The sequence below is a fragment of the Cololabis saira genome, chromosome 11 (assembly GCF_033807715.1).
Source record: "Cololabis saira isolate AMF1-May2022 chromosome 11, fColSai1.1, whole genome shotgun sequence".
NCBI lineage: Eukaryota > Metazoa > Chordata > Actinopteri > Beloniformes > Belonidae > Cololabis > Cololabis saira.
Genome location: NC_084597.1, coordinates 5,030,166 through 5,047,104, shown reverse-complemented (window position 1 = coordinate 5,047,104; position 16,939 = coordinate 5,030,166). Strand labels below are relative to the sequence as shown.

Genomic DNA, 16,939 nt, shown 5'->3' with positions numbered 1-16,939 from the left:
TCTTTTACCAAGTCCTCCAATAAATAAAATATTCTCAAATTAAACAAACTATAAAACGTGTGTTTAAAGCCTGTGTTCTCAACAACTCTAATCAATTCAATTTTATTTTATGCATTTATTTGTATAGTTGTATATTTACAACTGAGTATGGTTGCAGATCCACCACTATAGAAACACCGATGACATTAGCTTACTATTAAATTATGTTTACACTGCCAGACCCAAATTCAATTTATAGTAGGCTATATCTGATTCATGGTAAATGGAAAGGACATATTTTTAGGGAAACTTCCTTACGTACGAATAGCAAAAGAAAAAAATAAACCATCTTGCTCTCTTCCAAACAACAGCACAGAGCTACGGTTCTCTTTCCACACCCCTAATGCTGTTATAAAAAGTAATGATGCTATTCTTTTTTTATGTTATTTTTTACAAAAAATGAAAATAAATGGCAACTAATATTACCTATTCAAAAGTGCAATCCTATTCCTTTGTGTGAAATTATTATATATGAATGCAATTAAGACTTCATCTGAGAATTGAGTCCATGTAATTCTCACGTTCTAAGTGGTTTAAAAACATGTTTAGTTTATGGAACCGTTTACGTTCTGAAGCAAAGCTGCATAATCAGTGCAGCTTTGTGTGGAGCTGCACTATTAGACATGTTTAAGTCTCTCAGGTAAACTGTCACAGGTTTAATAGCTGGGTAGTCTTGTGATCCATGTTTGTACATGTTAAAAAAAGCCTAACAAAAAAGATACTGCTTGTCAAATCATGAGACTGAAACACATGTTTAATTAAATTTGGAAGTCCTTCTTCTTCCTTCCACACATACAATATGACAAACCATTTGAGTTTGTATTCCATATCCTTGATATCAGACTAACAAGAGACTAACGCAGGGGTCACCAACCTGGTGCCCGCGGGCACCAGGTCGCCCGCAGGCCAGTTCTAAAAATAGCACTAATCCCGAACTAGCTCTGTCTAAAATTGTATTCAATTGTGTTGCTATTCTTTTTAAATTACATTCACAGTGATGTAAACTCAAAAACAATTACACAAAAACATAAATAAAAAAAATATATATAAATCATGAAAAAAGTCAGGTCAGTCTAGTGTGCATGACCAAACAGCTTTGCTGAGACTAGCTCGTGAGCGCTGCAAAGCAAAGATGAGGAGACGGAAGCGGTTTCTACCGACAAAAACATGGCAGGAAAAAGGAAGAAAACGTATCGTTTTCACAGTGAATGGGAGGGAGAGTTCTTTTTTACTAACATGAAAGAAAACTGTGTGTCTCATTTGCGATGCGACTGTGGCGACGGTTAAAGGCTGATTTCAGGTTCCGCGTTACACCAACGCAGAACCTACGGCGTAGGATACGCAGCGCCGCGTACCCTACGCCGTAGGCTCTGCGTCCATTTTACGCAGAACCATAAATCAGGCTTAAGCGGCACAACGTGGAGAGACATTTCAGTAAAAGATTTATTTTAAAAGGAGTCCATTTTTTGCTAAATCTTACATGATTGATCATTTGTACAAACATGCTTCAGAGTTCATGATTTGATAAAAACTGTTAGTGGCTTGTGAAAATTGAAAAAGATTTCCTGCAAATTGTTATGGAAGTGATCATTTGAAAATGAAACTTTTGGAAAGGTATATAAGAAATTAAATATTGCATGTTGAAATGTACAGTATCTGTTTCCTACCTTGCCTAATCATTCTGAATAGTTATTTTTGATGAATCATTAACGATTAGTGTCTTCATTAATAATAATGTTAAATTAAAGGTAAACTGTGTAACTTTGTTATTTTAGCAGTGTTTTATCAAAGTGGTAGCCCTTTGCATTACTCAGTGCCCTTGAAGTAGCTCTCAGTTTCAAGAAGGTTGGTGACCCCTGGACTAACGGGACCATAACTAGGTGACTACCGGTAGTAAAAAAATAGCACACAACTATATGTCACTAGTTAACTAGAAACCTGTTAACTGATTAATATGTCAGATATTTTGAAGCCCACTAGTTAACTTGTATAATGTAGTAGTTAACTAGTTTGGCCCAGAAGCCTATTAGTGTGTTAAAATGATAACTACCTTGGACTTTGATGCTACTAGTAGGAGGCATGGCTTCATTAGTACAGCCTCTGTTCAAACTAGCTGGATAAAAGTGTCACTATCCTGAAACCCAGGCCAGCTGACAGTCCTGCCGGGGCCCGGGACAAAATAATCTAAGATGGGCCCCCCTGCGCCCGGATCTCTCCTTCTCCTCTTCCTCTCCTCTCCCTCTGCTCTTCAGGTTTTTATACAAGCTAATGGACGTTAACATTAGAGCTAGCCAGTTAGGTTAAGTTACAAGGTTGGTAAACGTTGTAACTGTTTCTTACCTTGCTCTACGCTGACTTTATTAATTCCAGCTTCACAGTCACCACCTTTTTAAAATATTTGTGTAGAGAATCTCTGAGGCCTCTATTTTCTTCTTCTCTTCTTCTCTTTTCTCTTCTTTTCTGAGCACCAGACTTGTGCTGACCGGACATTTTGACCATTCTAATGGTTGAATTAAATGATAACATCAAATTTTGATCAGCGGCCAAACCATTTTTGTGTTGGGGGTTCTTGACCACAAGGACAACTAGGAAGAAAACAAATAACACGCTTTTATGTAACTCAAATACTACATATGTTTCCACAAATAGGCATATTTTGAAACCTTTTGAAAAATGATTCCATAATTGAATTAGATTTTTTTTTTTTTTTTTTTTTTTTTTTTCAGTTCTGAACGCTTCATCTGATATTAATACTAGAAAACTTAAAATGTATACGAATTTTTTTCACAAATCCTGCCTCAATCCTGCCTCAAGCTCCTTTAAACTTAAACAAACATTTGAATGCATGAATCGACTGGCACATCTTCAATTTTTCATCAAGTGCATTCCATATATTTACACCCCTTACAGTAAAACATTGATCTTTAATTTTAGTCCTAGACTTTGGTTTTTCAATCACGTTTCCCTCGAAGCTCATATCTACTTACCCTTATTTTAAACATGCTTACATATATTAGTGCAATAAAATGCTGAACTAGTGCAAAACATGTTCAACTAGTAAAATCAAAGTGCAAACTAGTAAAGGAAACTGATATCTGATATCAAGGATATGGAATAAATACTCAAACGGCTTGCCATACACACAAAACTAGCAGATGTTTGCACTCACACGCACAGATATGCACTTGTTTATGTAACGTGGCTTTCATTTAAATCCTAATTCTCTTGCAGGTGACAGAGACACGGACCGGGCCGCTGGGGTGCAGCAGCTATGACAATCTGGACTCAGTCAGCTCCATCCTCCTGCAGAGCCCGGAGAGCAAGCTTCATCTGCAAGGTAAACAAACAGGCAAACCCCGTTAAAGAGCATACTGCAGGTTAGGGTTTTTTAAAAAATTATACCTGACCTTATGTGAAAATGACTATGTGAGAAGTTAATGTAGGATTTAATATGTTTTACAAGACATAAGGGCACGTATTCAGAGGAAAAAGTGGCTGATTTTAGCAAAGCTCCTAAAAACGCTTTTTTTCTCGAACACCGCGTCATATGACGCAGCAGCGGGGAAACGTCTCCACAGCTGCCCCATCTGACTGTGCAGACCCCGTACACACGTAGCCGGGTATCTGCTAAACCGAAGATATTTTCCTATGTTTGGACCTGTCATCCACATGAAAACGCAAATAAACAAATGTTTAAAAAAACTCCGGGCAAAGTGAAGATTTTTGAAAACTCTGTTTATGTAGATGCGTGTAGACCTGGTGTAGACAGAGACAACCGGAGTTTTGCGTTTTCGAACGTCACATTATGCTCCAAAACAACAACAAATCTGCTCTGAGTCTGACGTCTAACGTGCGACCCAGAACTACAGATGATCCACCATCTGTTCTCCAAGCTATTTATTAAATAAATGGTCTCTGCTCTTGACCACCGTTTACTGCGTTACACCGACGCAGAGCCTACGCCGTAGGGTACGCGGTGACACGCAGCCCTACGCCGTACCCTACGGCGTAGGGCTGCGTCGATTTAACGCGGCAGCTCCGTGGTGGGACACGGGGGGACTCGGGCTTGTTACCGAGAAGGAGATGATTTTAACAACGATGTAATGTGGATACAAATTATTTTATAAACGAAGGGGGGGAAATATTCGGTTTTAAAAATACCCGGCTATTTCGGATGCATTTAATCAGGAAAAAGAGAAGATAATAAGCTTGTTTTCTGTTTAGAAAGTACAAACGTAGACAGATTACAAGTACTCACCCATTTTTAAGGAGTTATTTTCGGAGTTTCTTTCAGGAGCACGGGCGGGTGCTGTAGTGAATAAAGGCGGATTTATGGTTCCGTGTAAAATCGACGGCGTAGCCTACGGCGTAGGTTACGCGGCGCACACAGCGTTCGGTGCGTCGCCGCGTAACCTACGCCGTAGGGTCTGCGTTGGTGTAACGCGGACCCATAAATCAGCCTTTTAAAAAGCGAGTTTCAGCTGTCAATCAAAAGAACGTGGGGAGCCCTAACGGGTTGGTAATTATAAGGCTGTGGCCCGTCATATTGGTGTGAATACACATTCACAACCTCTTCAGTGTCACAACTAACATTAAGATCCATTATTTTTCCTATTGTTGAATTCACCGCGCTCCCTGATGTCACGTCACTTCCGGTTCAACTTTTTCAGATGCGGAAGTAAAATACTCTCACAAAAACAACTCCAGAGGTCACTGTAGTATATATTTATGCGTATTTCAATGAAAATTCAGTTCCTACATTATTTTCCTACACATTGATTCACAGGGCTCTCCAACCTGCAATCTGCTCTTTAAATTCAAGGGAGCTGTGTAGTCTCACATGAACTATGGAAATGGTTAGTTGCTTCTGAATAGGAATGGGTGATATTTTACCGTTCACGATAAACCGTCAAAAAAATTCCCCACGGTAAGAATTTGTATCTCACGGTAAAAACAATAAATTCCGTTTTTGAAGGAAGGAAGGAAGGAAGGAAGGAAGGAAGGAAGGAAGGAAGGAAGGAAGGAAGGAAGGAAGGAAGGAAGGAAGGAGGGAGGGAGGGAGGGAGGGAGGGAGGGAGGGAGGGAGGGAGGGAGGGAGGGAGGGAGGGAGGGAAGGAAGGAAGGAAGGAAGGAAGGAAGGAAGGAAGGAAGGAAGGAAGGAAGGAAGGAAGGAAGGAAGGAAGGAAGGAAGGAAGGAAGGAAGGAAGGAAGGAAGGAAGGAAGGAAGGAATATATGAGCCAGAAAGAAAGAAATGAGCCTAAAAAGAAAGAAAGAAAGAAAGAAAGAAAGAAAGAAAGAAAGAAAGAAAGAAAGAAAGAGAAATGAGCCTAAAAAGAAAGAAAGAAAAGAAAGAACAAAAGAACGAAATGAGCCTAAAAAGAAAGAAAGAACGAAATGAGCCTAGAAAGAAAGAAAGAAAGAAAGAAAGAAAGAAAGAAAGAAAGAAAGAAAGAAAGAGAAATGAGCCTAAAAAGAAAGAAAGAAAAGAAAGAAAGAACGAAATGAGCCTAAAAAGAAAGAAAGAAAGAACGAAATGAGCCTAAAAAGAAAGAAAGAAAGAAAGAACAAAAGAACGAAATGAGCCTAAAAAGAAAGAAAGAAAGAAAGAAAGAAATGAGCCTAAAAAGAAAGAAAGAAAGAAAGAAAGAAAGAAAGAAAGAGAAATGAGCCTAAAAAGAAAGAAAGAAAAGAAAGAAAGAACGAAATGAGCCTAAAAAGAAAGAAAGAAAGAACGAAATGAGCCTAAAAAGAAAGAAAGAAAGAAAGAACAAAAGAACGAAATGAGCCTAAAAAGAAAGAAAGAACGAAATGAGCCAAGAAAGAAAGAAAGAAAGAAAGAAAGAAAGAAAGAAAGAAAGAAAGAAATTATCATGATAGTGTTTTAGTTCATACCGCCCATCCTTAGAGCTGTGTAGTCTCACATGAACTATGGAAATGCTTAGTTGCTTCTGAAGAAGTAAATGTCAATGCATGTTTTAATTGGCATTGGGATTTGGATAGATTCTCTCGTCCCAATCCCCTTTGGGGATTGCAATGCGATTTTCTGGTTATAGATGTCTGCTCCTACTCTAATGTGATTGTGTTCTTAAGTCTTTTCTAAAAGCTTTGATCAACGATGGGCCTAAATTCAAAAAACAGTTCATTTGACTCTGCAAGCCAGTCACCAAAGACGGGGAAAAGCAGTCGTCTTCATGCAGGTGCCGTTTGTGTAACGAGTGCAAAAAGCATCGCTTGTCATGTTAATTTTAGACACCAAGTCTGATTAATAGAAAGAAAGAAAGAAAGAAAGAAAGAAAGAAAGAAAGAAAGAAAGAAAGAAAGAAAGAAAGAAAGAAAGAAAGAAAGAAAGAAAGAAAGAAAGAAAGAAAGAAAGAAAGAAAGAAAGAAAGAAAGAAAGAAAGAAAGAAATCAGCCTAGAAAGAAAGAAATGAGCCTAAAAAGAAAGAAAGAAAGAAATGAGCCTAGAAAAAAAGAAAGAAAGAAATGAGCCTAGAAAAAAAGAAAGAAAGAAAGAAAGAAAGAAAGAAAGAAAGAAAGAAAGAAAGAAATCAGCCTAGAAAGAAAGAAAGAAAGAAATGAGCCTAGAAAGAAAGAAAGAAAGAAAGAAATGAGCCTAAAAAGAAAGAAAGAAAGAAATGAGCCTAGAAAAAAAGAAAGAAAGAAAGAAAGAAATCAGCCTAGAAAGAAAGAAAGAAAGAAAGAAAGAAAGAAAGAAAGAAAGAAAGAAAGAAATGAGCCTAAAAAGAAAGAAAGAAAGAAATGAGCCTAGAAAGAAAGAAAGAAAGAAAGAAATGAGCCTAAAAAGAAAGAAAGAAAGAAATCAGCCTAGAAAGAAAGAAAGAAAGAAATGAGCCTAGAAAAAAAGAAAGAAAGAAAGAAAGAAAGAAATCAGCCTAGAAAGAAAGAAATGAGCCTAAAAAGAAAGAAAGAAAGAAATGAGCCTAGAAAAAAAGAAAGAAAGAAAGAAAGAAAGAAAGAAAGAAAGAAATGAGCCTAAAAAGAAAGAAAGAAAGAAATGAGCCTAGAAAGAAAGAAAGAAGCCTAGAAAGAAAGAAAGAAAGAAAGAAAGAAAGAAAGAAAGAAAGAAAGAAAGAAAGAAAGAAAGAAAGAAAGAAAGAAAGAAAGAAATGAGCCTAGAAAGAAAGAAAGAAATGAGCCAAGAAAGAAAGAAAGAAAGAAAGAAAGAAAGAAAGAAAGAAAGAAAGAAAGAAAGAAAGAAAGAAAGAAAGAAAGAAAGAAATGAGCCAAGAAAGAAAGAAAGAAAGAAAGAAAGAAAGAAAGAAAGAAAGAAAGAAAGAAAGAAAGAAAGAAAAGTAGTAAGTAAGTAAATGTCAATGCATGTTTTAATTGGCATTGGGATTTGGATAGATTCTCTCGTCCCAATCCCCTTTGGGGATTGCAATGCGATTTTCTGGTTCTAGATGTCTGCTCCTACTCTAATGTGATTGTGTTCTTAAGTCTTTTCTAAAAGCTTTGATCAACCATGGGCCTAAATTCAAAACAGTTCATTTGACTCTGCAAGCCAGTCACCAAAGACGGGGAAAAGCAGACGTCTTCATGCAGGTGCCGTTTGTGTAACGAGTGCAAAAAGCATCGCTTGTCGTGTTAATTTTAGACACCAAGTCTGATTAATAGAAACTTAACGTCATTAGGGCTGCCTCATTGTCATAAAATCAAATGTATTTGCATACTGCTCATAGATCATACGTCAGCGAATGCAAATAGCAACTTTTACTCAGTGATTAAGTTCTTTTTCACACAGAAATAGTCCCATCTCAAACACTGACACGAGAAGCCTCATAATTAGTCTAAAAGAAGGAATTATATGCAGTGACAGGCGCCCTGGAGGAAAGAAATGATGAAAAACTGCGTAACTGTGGTCAAGTGTTTCAGAATAGTGATTGGTTCTTTGATTTGAGTCCACATAAGTTATTAAAACCATTTTTGGAGAAAACTGCAGAGACTTATTTTCAATCCCTCCCCCCCTCTTGGTTCTTTTCTGAAGGGATCGTTACTTTAAAATCTGGCAACTAAGTGGTTTGTCCAAGAGACACTTTTAAGTTCTCTAGCTGCCAGTTACTCAGGTTTTTAGAGAAAAGCATTATTGCCATGCATCAAATGTATAAGCCTTAAGTGCTTTGAAGACTGCCGCCCAACTGATGGCTTGAGAGAGATCCTTTCTTTCGCCTCGATAATAACCCCATTTCCCAGAATGGAAAAGCTTTGCCAGTTGGTTTCTGGTTTGCTTTTTGCATTTCGCTAAATTATAATGGCATGTGGAGGTGTGTGAGAGATAGTTTAGCTGAAAATATGTTCTTTAAAGTGCAATTGTCATTTTCTGCTGTCAATTAGAAAGATGGGCCTTGCTCACATTAACGGTCTTCAGTGTGACGGCCCTCACGCCGCCCATGAACAGATCTGTGCTCACAGGAGACCTTTTAAGCCTCCGCCTGCTCATATATATTTATAACAAGTTCCAGTCATGTCTTTCAACCCTCGGTTCTCAATCTGTTTTTAACACTGGCATAAGTGCAATGGTCAGTCCTCCTTTTACCATTTTGTAGGGGTGTAACGATACACTAATCTCACGATACGATACACGATATTGAGGTCACGTTAATGATACGATACGATATTATAGCAGTATTTTTTTAACAACCTTGAATGAGGAACATAGGACTGGAAAAATGTGTCTTTTATTTGAAAGACACAAAATACAAAACAATGCTGTTCGTTTGCACTATTGTTACAGTTTGTAATGCTTTATAACTGTTTAAGTTTTAAAGAGAAAGCCAGGCCAACCATTTTCCACAAACTGAACTAGAAGTAAATGTCAGGTTTGCATTATGCATCTTAAAGCGACACTATGTAACTTTTCCACCTTAATCTAATATTTCATCATCATTGTGATGGAACATCAACTTCCAACAGGTTTAATGAACCTCTGTCATGGTCTGAGGGGTCTGTATCTCCTTCACTGGCACTATGTAACTTTGAGGAGCATGGTAGGAACCCTGCCACACTAAAAAACTACACATTTTTACGGCTTTGACTGCTTTACGGCATACGTCACTTCCCCCTCCTTCCCGATTTCGCAGTGGAGACGAAAATGGGCGGGGCGTGGAGCGCAGCTCCGCAGAAGCTGGTAACCCGTTGCGGCTGCAGCAGCTCCACATAACAGACGTGGGGAAAAGATCAATAATGGTTTAACTTTTCACTGCTTTCCTGCTCGGAGGCAGAACCACGGAGGCCAAGTATCTGATATAACAAAGTAAAAGAGTAAAAGAGTCGTCGGCTCGCTTGGATCGCGGCTGTAACGACCAAACCTTCCACACAGTAAAGCCTGAATTATGGTTCTGCGTTAAATCGACGCAGACCTACGGTGTAGGGTACGTGGCGACACGCAACGTACGGTGCGTGTCGCCGCGTACCCTACGCCGTAAGCTCTGCGTCGATTTAACGCAGAACCATAAACAGCCTTAACCACAAACACTCACACAGACCGGGTTGGATCAAAACACGGGTTTTATTCCCCACTTCTCCAGCTAAACGCAGTTGCTGGCCAGCTCTCTGTGGTGCGATTAACCCCAATCTTCAGATAAAACTAGTTTGTTGAGGAAAAAATATTAACTCTTATTTGTAGCTGCAGAGGAAAAAAATAATCTCATGAGGAAAACAAAAATATTGCTCACGCCTCGGAGCCTCTTCAGCATAATATAGCAGTCAAAAAAAAGAAAAGAGAAGTAAGAGGGATACAAAACATGGACTGTATGTTGTACTATTATACTAATTTATAGAAACACATGGCGAGTCAAACATTTACCAAAGCAGCTGCCAAACACTCCTAAACAAGGTAGTAAGACGTGGGTTCTGCAGAACTGCGGCAGTAAATCCTTCTAAAGAGTGGCACTCCGACGAGGAGCTCCATTCTTCAGTAGAGATTTCATATGGATCCAGACCGTTAATAATCATTATTTTCTCCATATACCGCTCCCTGGCTTCCTTGTTTAAGGTATCCCGGTTAATTCCAGTTCCTTTCCAGCAGTTTAACATCTTTTTTTTTTCCGTTCCATCTGTTCACTTGGTGAAACAGAAAAGCGTCCCGTCTTCTCTCAAAACAAATGCAGCGACGGGACAGGAGTTTTCCGGCAGTACGCGCTGGTGCTCATGGGATACGTAGTGTCTTTTCTGGTAAAACACTACCGCTTTTGTCCAAAAGATGCCGCCAAACTCAGAAAAGCTGAAAGTTACGTTGTGCTGCTTTAAGTTTCATACAAGTACAAATATTTAGCCACAAACTGAATAGTTTCTCTCATGTATGATTTGACTTTTTTCTTTTCCAGAAATGTAACAACTAAAATTAAATAAATAAATAAAAATAATAAATACATACAATTTTACATCATAAAACATTGATTCATGCTCACCTTATAAGTGTAAAGGCTGAATTATACTTCTGCGTCAAAACGACGCCGTGTCTACGGCGTGTGGTTTTTGGACACGCAGAGGACACGCCGTCACATGCGCCGTCAGTGACGTGCACCTCCCGAAAATTGTAACTACGCGTCGAGGAGACGCCGTCCACACGCAGACCGAGAGGGCTGTGATTGGTTCGTTTGAAAGCGAAGCATTTCCGGTTTCCGGTTTGAATCAGTAGTGAACTTCCAGGGCTTTTTTCTTCGTTTATATGTGATTTTTTTTGTTTTTGTTTTTTGCACAATAGTTGTCCTTATTTCTTTGATTTACTGTGACCGGAAAAAGTCGGATAAACCATTCAGAAAAAGATCGCTAACTAGTGGTCGCGGGGGGTACTGCACCGCGACCAAACGGAGAGACGGAGAACTCTGAACGATTCGTGACGGCACCACGGGTGCGCCGTGTGCTCTGCGTGTGTGTGACGCAGAAGTATACTCAGCCCTTAAGAGGAGATTTATTTTTGTTAAGGTTATTTTGGTAATTCAGGGTTCATTATTGTATAAATATATTCTTTATATTCTGATGTAAATCAGGGACTATAATGACACTAGCCAGTTTATCTGTAGTGATTAGTCTGTTTTAGATTGGGCGGAGTGATACGCCACAGTACGGCACTAGGTGCTGTGTTGATGTTCTAAAATCCTACACTGTTGAGGGACATTAAAGTACACTGGAACTCAGCAGAAGTTGTCCCGTGTTTATCCTACTCACCACCCCAAAAAGGTTTAATTTAATAAGGTAAGGATTAACTCTACACCAGCCTTACATAAGTAAAAGTTCAGAGTTCAAAACGGGACCGCAAAATGGTACTAGTTTCTGCTGAGCGGAGTAAGATTTTGGTCCGCGGGTCGAGGCGCGGTCGCGGCCGGATGCGCGTTACTAGTCAAAACAATAGATTAATATTAATAACCCAATATCGCGATACAGTTTGTCACCTCCACGACACGTATCGTGACGTTTTTGTCGCAAAATTCCGTGGCACGATATATTGTTACACCCCTACCATTTTGGGAATCTTGTTTTTCCTCAGATGAAGCTAACCAGGTGCATTTGTGTCTTCTGGTTTTTATGGATTTGGCATAGGATAAACTTTCCACTTACGTCAGTCACAGGCTCTGGTTCTGGCCCGAGTCCATGTTGGCATAAAGGCTTCTGATTTATCATTTTATTCCTATGCAATTCAGTAAGCTTCTGAATAATTCTCCTCCGAATCCAGTAGGAAGTTCTTTAAAAAGTTGTTGCTTGTTATTCTTATCACTAAGGGGGTTTCTCCTTTTTTTTTTTTTTTTTTTTTTAAATAACAGCCGTCTGATATTAAGATACAAGAACCTAAGCCCATAGGCCTTTTTTGTGTCAACAAACAAGCAGATGACAGAAAAAATGCAGAGATGGTCTTTACTTTAACATGTTTATCAGTAACGAGCAATATTTCTAACTTCAAACAAACATGGACTTCAAAGTGATGAAACACTGCTCGGGTTATTTATAGTGCTTATATATGCTGGTGGTCATGTAGATCTATGAAAAAATATATATTTGTTCTTAATGTGTCACAATGGAGAGAAAGCAGAGCTGAAAGCCAAAGTGAAAGCATATAAAATTAGATTTCATCATAGTGAAAGGAGGCTGTAATTTGCCCTGATGGACTGGGGATGTGTACCAAAATAAATATTCCTAATACATGCTTGGTGGCTGAGCGGTGCATCGGTGGACCATGATTGTTGACATGCAAAGGAACAACTCTCGGTAGGGCTGGGCGATATGGACCAAAAGTCATATCTCGATATTTTCTAGCTAAATGGCGATACTCGATATATATCGATATTTTTTCTGTGCCATAATTGGGGTTTCCCCCAAAGCATTATAGCATAGCATCTCTGTTAGCATCTCTGTTAGCATCTCTGTTAGCATCTCTGTTAGCTTCATTTTTCTCTGAGGCAAACCCTTAAAAAAACAGTCAGTTTTAATACAAAGCCTCGTGCCAAATGTCACACAGGTTCCTTTATTAACAGAGGTCTGCACAATATCAAAATGTATAAAACAAATGAAATAAAAATAAACTGCCTGCATATATAGAATAAAAATGCTTCTTGAATAAAATAAAACAAATATCCCTTTCCTGCATGACAATTAAATTAAAATACACTGTGCAATTAATACAATGTAGACAGTAACAGGCAGACTTTTCCAGAGGTTGACAGTTGTGCAAATAACAAAACATTTGTGCAAATCTCAAATAAAACGTTCAAGTCAATTTGTCACAAAATAAGCTATATCAAAATCATTATTTTTTTTTAAAATAATAGATATAAACAATATTGTCTCGTACCATATCGCGTTTGAAAATATATATATTAAAATCTCGATATTTCGCCCAGCCCTACCAAATACATTGATGCGGATTAAGAGAGCTGCACAGTTTTTCCCCTATTGCCATTACTTATGTCTTTCCCTCTTGGCATTTGGTTAACACGGACCCAAAGGCTCCAGATCGATAAACTGTCAACACATGTGTTTTTATAGAGCTCTGCTCCTTCATCCTGCTGATGGTCAAGTCATCAATGACTGATGATTAGCAGCACCTGACTGTAACTTACCGTTTTAAATTCTATTGAAGCTGTAAGGGGGTACTTATTATTCTCTCATCTTCATGTTTGTTAGATAAATAATGACATTGTGAAAAGAAAATCATACATTTTTTCATCTAAGGTTGTGTGCCTGAAACTAAGACACACTAAAATCCATGTTTTTGCATCAAACAAGTTTTGCACGTGGCCTCATATGAGGTGAAAGTAATAGTAATATTCAGGCAATAGTCATACTTAAAGATATGAATCATTTTATACATTTTATTTCAAAGAATCACAAAAATAGCATCAATTTTGGTAAAATTTAAATTCTAATCAAATAAATGTCATTAGAATTGTGTTTATTAGTTGTCCACTAGAGGTTTGTATGGTAGTGTGTCTTGCTGTTCATGTAGCTATTCAAAAAAGGCAATGTGTTCCTACTGTAGGACAAAGGTCGTGTGTGTCTGGCTTTTTAATGTGGAGTCCTTCATGGACAGTCCTTGTGCATGACACTCAAATTTATGAAGAGCAAATTAAAAAGAAACAACTGGACCACAGTCTGCAGCAGCCTCGCTCATAATTCACCGGTGATACTGAGAAGTGCAGTGTTTATTGAGCCGAGTTTAACAGTATTATGTGCTTTTTTTTCTTGTAAACGTATCCGCAAATTGTGAGCATCTGCCAGGAAATAAAGGCTAATTACTATTTTTTTTTTTTAAGTGTGTGTGTATCAATAATGTGAGAGTTGCATTTGATGACATACATTTGATGAAAATAGGTTCTTCGAACGCCACACAAGAATAAAGCTAACTATGCTATTCATAGCTGGGAGGGAATATGTCAAAAATCATAAAGATTGTGAACTTGGTGACAAGTTTTTGATATTTGGCATGGTATTAGTTATGGACATAAGGTTTTCAAAAACCACCGCAAACAAATTGGGACGTCCCCCTAGTTGCCGGTTTGCAGAAAATTCAAAATGGCTCCCACCGAAAAGGCCAAAGGTCATATCTCAGCTTCTCTTAGTCATAGATTGTTGAATATTGTCACTTTTTCTACTTTTTTGGTGCTAGGAATTCAATTCTGAGATACATTTCCAATTTCATGGTCATGTTGAAGGTCAAATTTAACTTTCAAGGTAATTTCTTGCCCAAAAAACTGCATAAGCAATCTCGAGAATTAAGTCACATAGAAAGATTATAGAGGGCTCCAGACTCATATTTTCACCCCCAAGGAATGCAATTTTCTGTTTATTGGACAGGTCACTATCACTGTAGTGTCAATAATCTGATTGGGTGAGAACAGTGGCTTCATTCATTCATTCATTCATTCATTCATTCATTCAGTCTTAAGATAAACAGAACCTCAGAACTAAGTCACAGTGAAAGAACAGGATTTTGTTAAAATAACACACAAAAAACATCAGCTGTGCATATTTAAACTCAATTAACACTTTGCAATGCTGCCTCTATCGCCTCGCTTATTGATTCATTTTGAATTTCCTGCAAACCGGCCACTAGGGGGCGTCACCATTTGTTTGCGTCGTTTTTTGCAAACGTTATGTCCATCAATATTAGAACAACTGCTGATCGGTTCACAAGAGGTGCAGCAAGAGGGGATTGTATTATTCCACTCAGAAAAAGTGCTTTCAGTCAGTCTGCATTCTCTGTTAAAGCTGCACAAGAATGGAACTCCATCCCTGCAACTATCAGAGAACTGGACACATACAGTTTATTTAGAGCTCATTTAAAGAAATGGTTGATTAATACTCAGCTCTGTCAGCACTAAAACTTAATTTGCACCTTTCTGTATTTATGTACTTCGGTACTTTTCTGTACTTTCTGTATCTTTTCTGTACTTTTTTGTATTCTTACATCTGTCCAGGGACTACAGATGAAAAATAGCCTCTTGGCTAACTCTGGCACATTTACAGCAATGTTTTTATTGATGTGCATTGTCCCTGTCAAATAAACCAATAAATAAATAAAATAAAAATAAATAAATAAATAAATAACACCATGCCAAATATCAAAAACTTGTCACCAAGTGCACGATTTTCATGAATTCCCTCCCAGCTATGAGCAGAGACGGCTCGAGTGTGTCTTTGCACACTGCACATTTGAGATCTATGTTAAAATAGCTTTGACTCCTCCGCTCTGCTTTCACTTAAACAAATGAAGTGGGTTTTTTTTTTTTTTTTTGTTCCTTAAAAATGGTTTTAGATGAATGAAAGTCAATTGTTTCATTAAAATGATACATATACACCACAAAGAGCAGTATAAAGCAACATCTCAGCAGCATATGTTTAGGTGATCCGTCTTGATCTAAGTGTACTTAGAAAAATTGGATCGGTAGAATTTTGGAGCCATTTGTGGACCTCATATTGTTCTCAGCTTGATCGACTCACACAAAAAAAACACAGTTAGATACCTTAACAGATTTACTGCAGCCCTCCAATAGCCTTTTACAGTCGGTGGCCAAATATAACAGCTTTGACAGCATTGTCCTCTTTGACAATGCACCATAAATGGACTTCACAGACTCTCCCCTGAGAAGGATGGCATTGGCCGCGCTCTGCGCTGCTCTAATAAGCCCGAGCAGCTCAGCACTTCTAATGAACACCCACCATGTGTCTCATTTACAAATGCCTATTGACCTTTTACCAGACAATTAGCTAAAATGCTAACTTTTGGCATTTAAACTGTGGGGAGGAGTCTCCGATGGCCAGTATTTAAGATCACAAATTATTCCCAGCACTCTCATACAACAAAGTGTACTATTATTCTCCATGATGAAATACTCACACAGTGATTAAACACAAAAGTCTTTTAGATAAGTCCTGTTTAGTCTGAAAAGAACGATTATTTACCATGCGAGTTTAGTATACGGATGACTGAACGGTTTCTGGACGGACTTTGGAAATGAATACGGTTCATTAGAGGGAACTCATATCGAAGGCTCCTACATTTCTAAATCACTTCATTATGATTTTCTAATTATATGTTCAATCAATAGAGAGCAGAGGGAAAATGAAAAGCCTAATCTGATGAGGTAATGGCTCACATCCGAGGGGAAGTGGGGAATGTTGAGTACTTTTAATTCAGATGCATTCAAACTTTTTATGATAAGAATGAACCCATTCATCTTTTCATTGTCATATTTGGAGGAGATGCATCAAAAGACTTTCAAAAATGCTGCACGGTGGAGCAGGATTGTCAGTGAACGACTATTGTTGGTTTTGTAGTAAAATATTGTGAATCCAGGCAGTTATTAGCAATTCTGAAGTCATCTTGGTCGTTTTCTTCTTCTTCTTTTTTTTGCTACCTTGTCTGCACATACATTAATGGTTAATACCATTCAATTCAATTTTCAATTCAATTTTATTTATATAGTGTCTAATACAACAGAGTTGTCTCTAGACGCTTTCCAGAGACCCATACCCAGAACATGACCCCCGAGCAGTTATTACATAAACAATGGCAGGTAAAAACTCCCCTAGTGGGAGAAAAACCTTAAGCCAAACAGTGGCAAGAAAAACTCCCCTTTAGGAGGAAGAAACCTTGAGCAGGACTGGGCTCATAAGGGGGGACCCTCCTGCCGAGGGCCAGACTGGTGGGTCAGGGACGGCAACAGCACAGCAGGCAGGTGGAAGCAGCAACGGGATGACCAGGGGTGGGGACCGCAGGCCAGCACGCAGCTCCCGAAGCTCCGGTCCAATCATCAAGTCCCAGGTTGGGGTGCAGGGTCGGGGAAGGGTTGAAGGGAAGGGGTCAGGGAAAGACTTGTGCTCCGTAATGCAAGCTACAAGCCACCCACGACCACCTGCAGGTTCCGGTGTCCGGCAAAGGATGCT

General features: G+C 38.6%; 1 protein-coding gene across 1 annotated transcript in view; it reads left to right on the top strand.

Annotated features, from left to right (window-relative positions):
* The window catches only part of brinp1 (bone morphogenetic protein/retinoic acid inducible neural-specific 1), a 296,156-nt gene that overhangs the window by 248,513 nt on the left and 30,704 nt on the right, over window positions 1–16,939 (top strand). Inside the window, exon 5 of the mRNA XM_061733573.1 lies at window positions 3,271–3,388. Within this exon, the coding sequence (XP_061589557.1) occupies window positions 3,271–3,388 (118 nt within the window). The remainder of the gene's footprint in view (window positions 1–3,270; window positions 3,389–16,939) is intronic.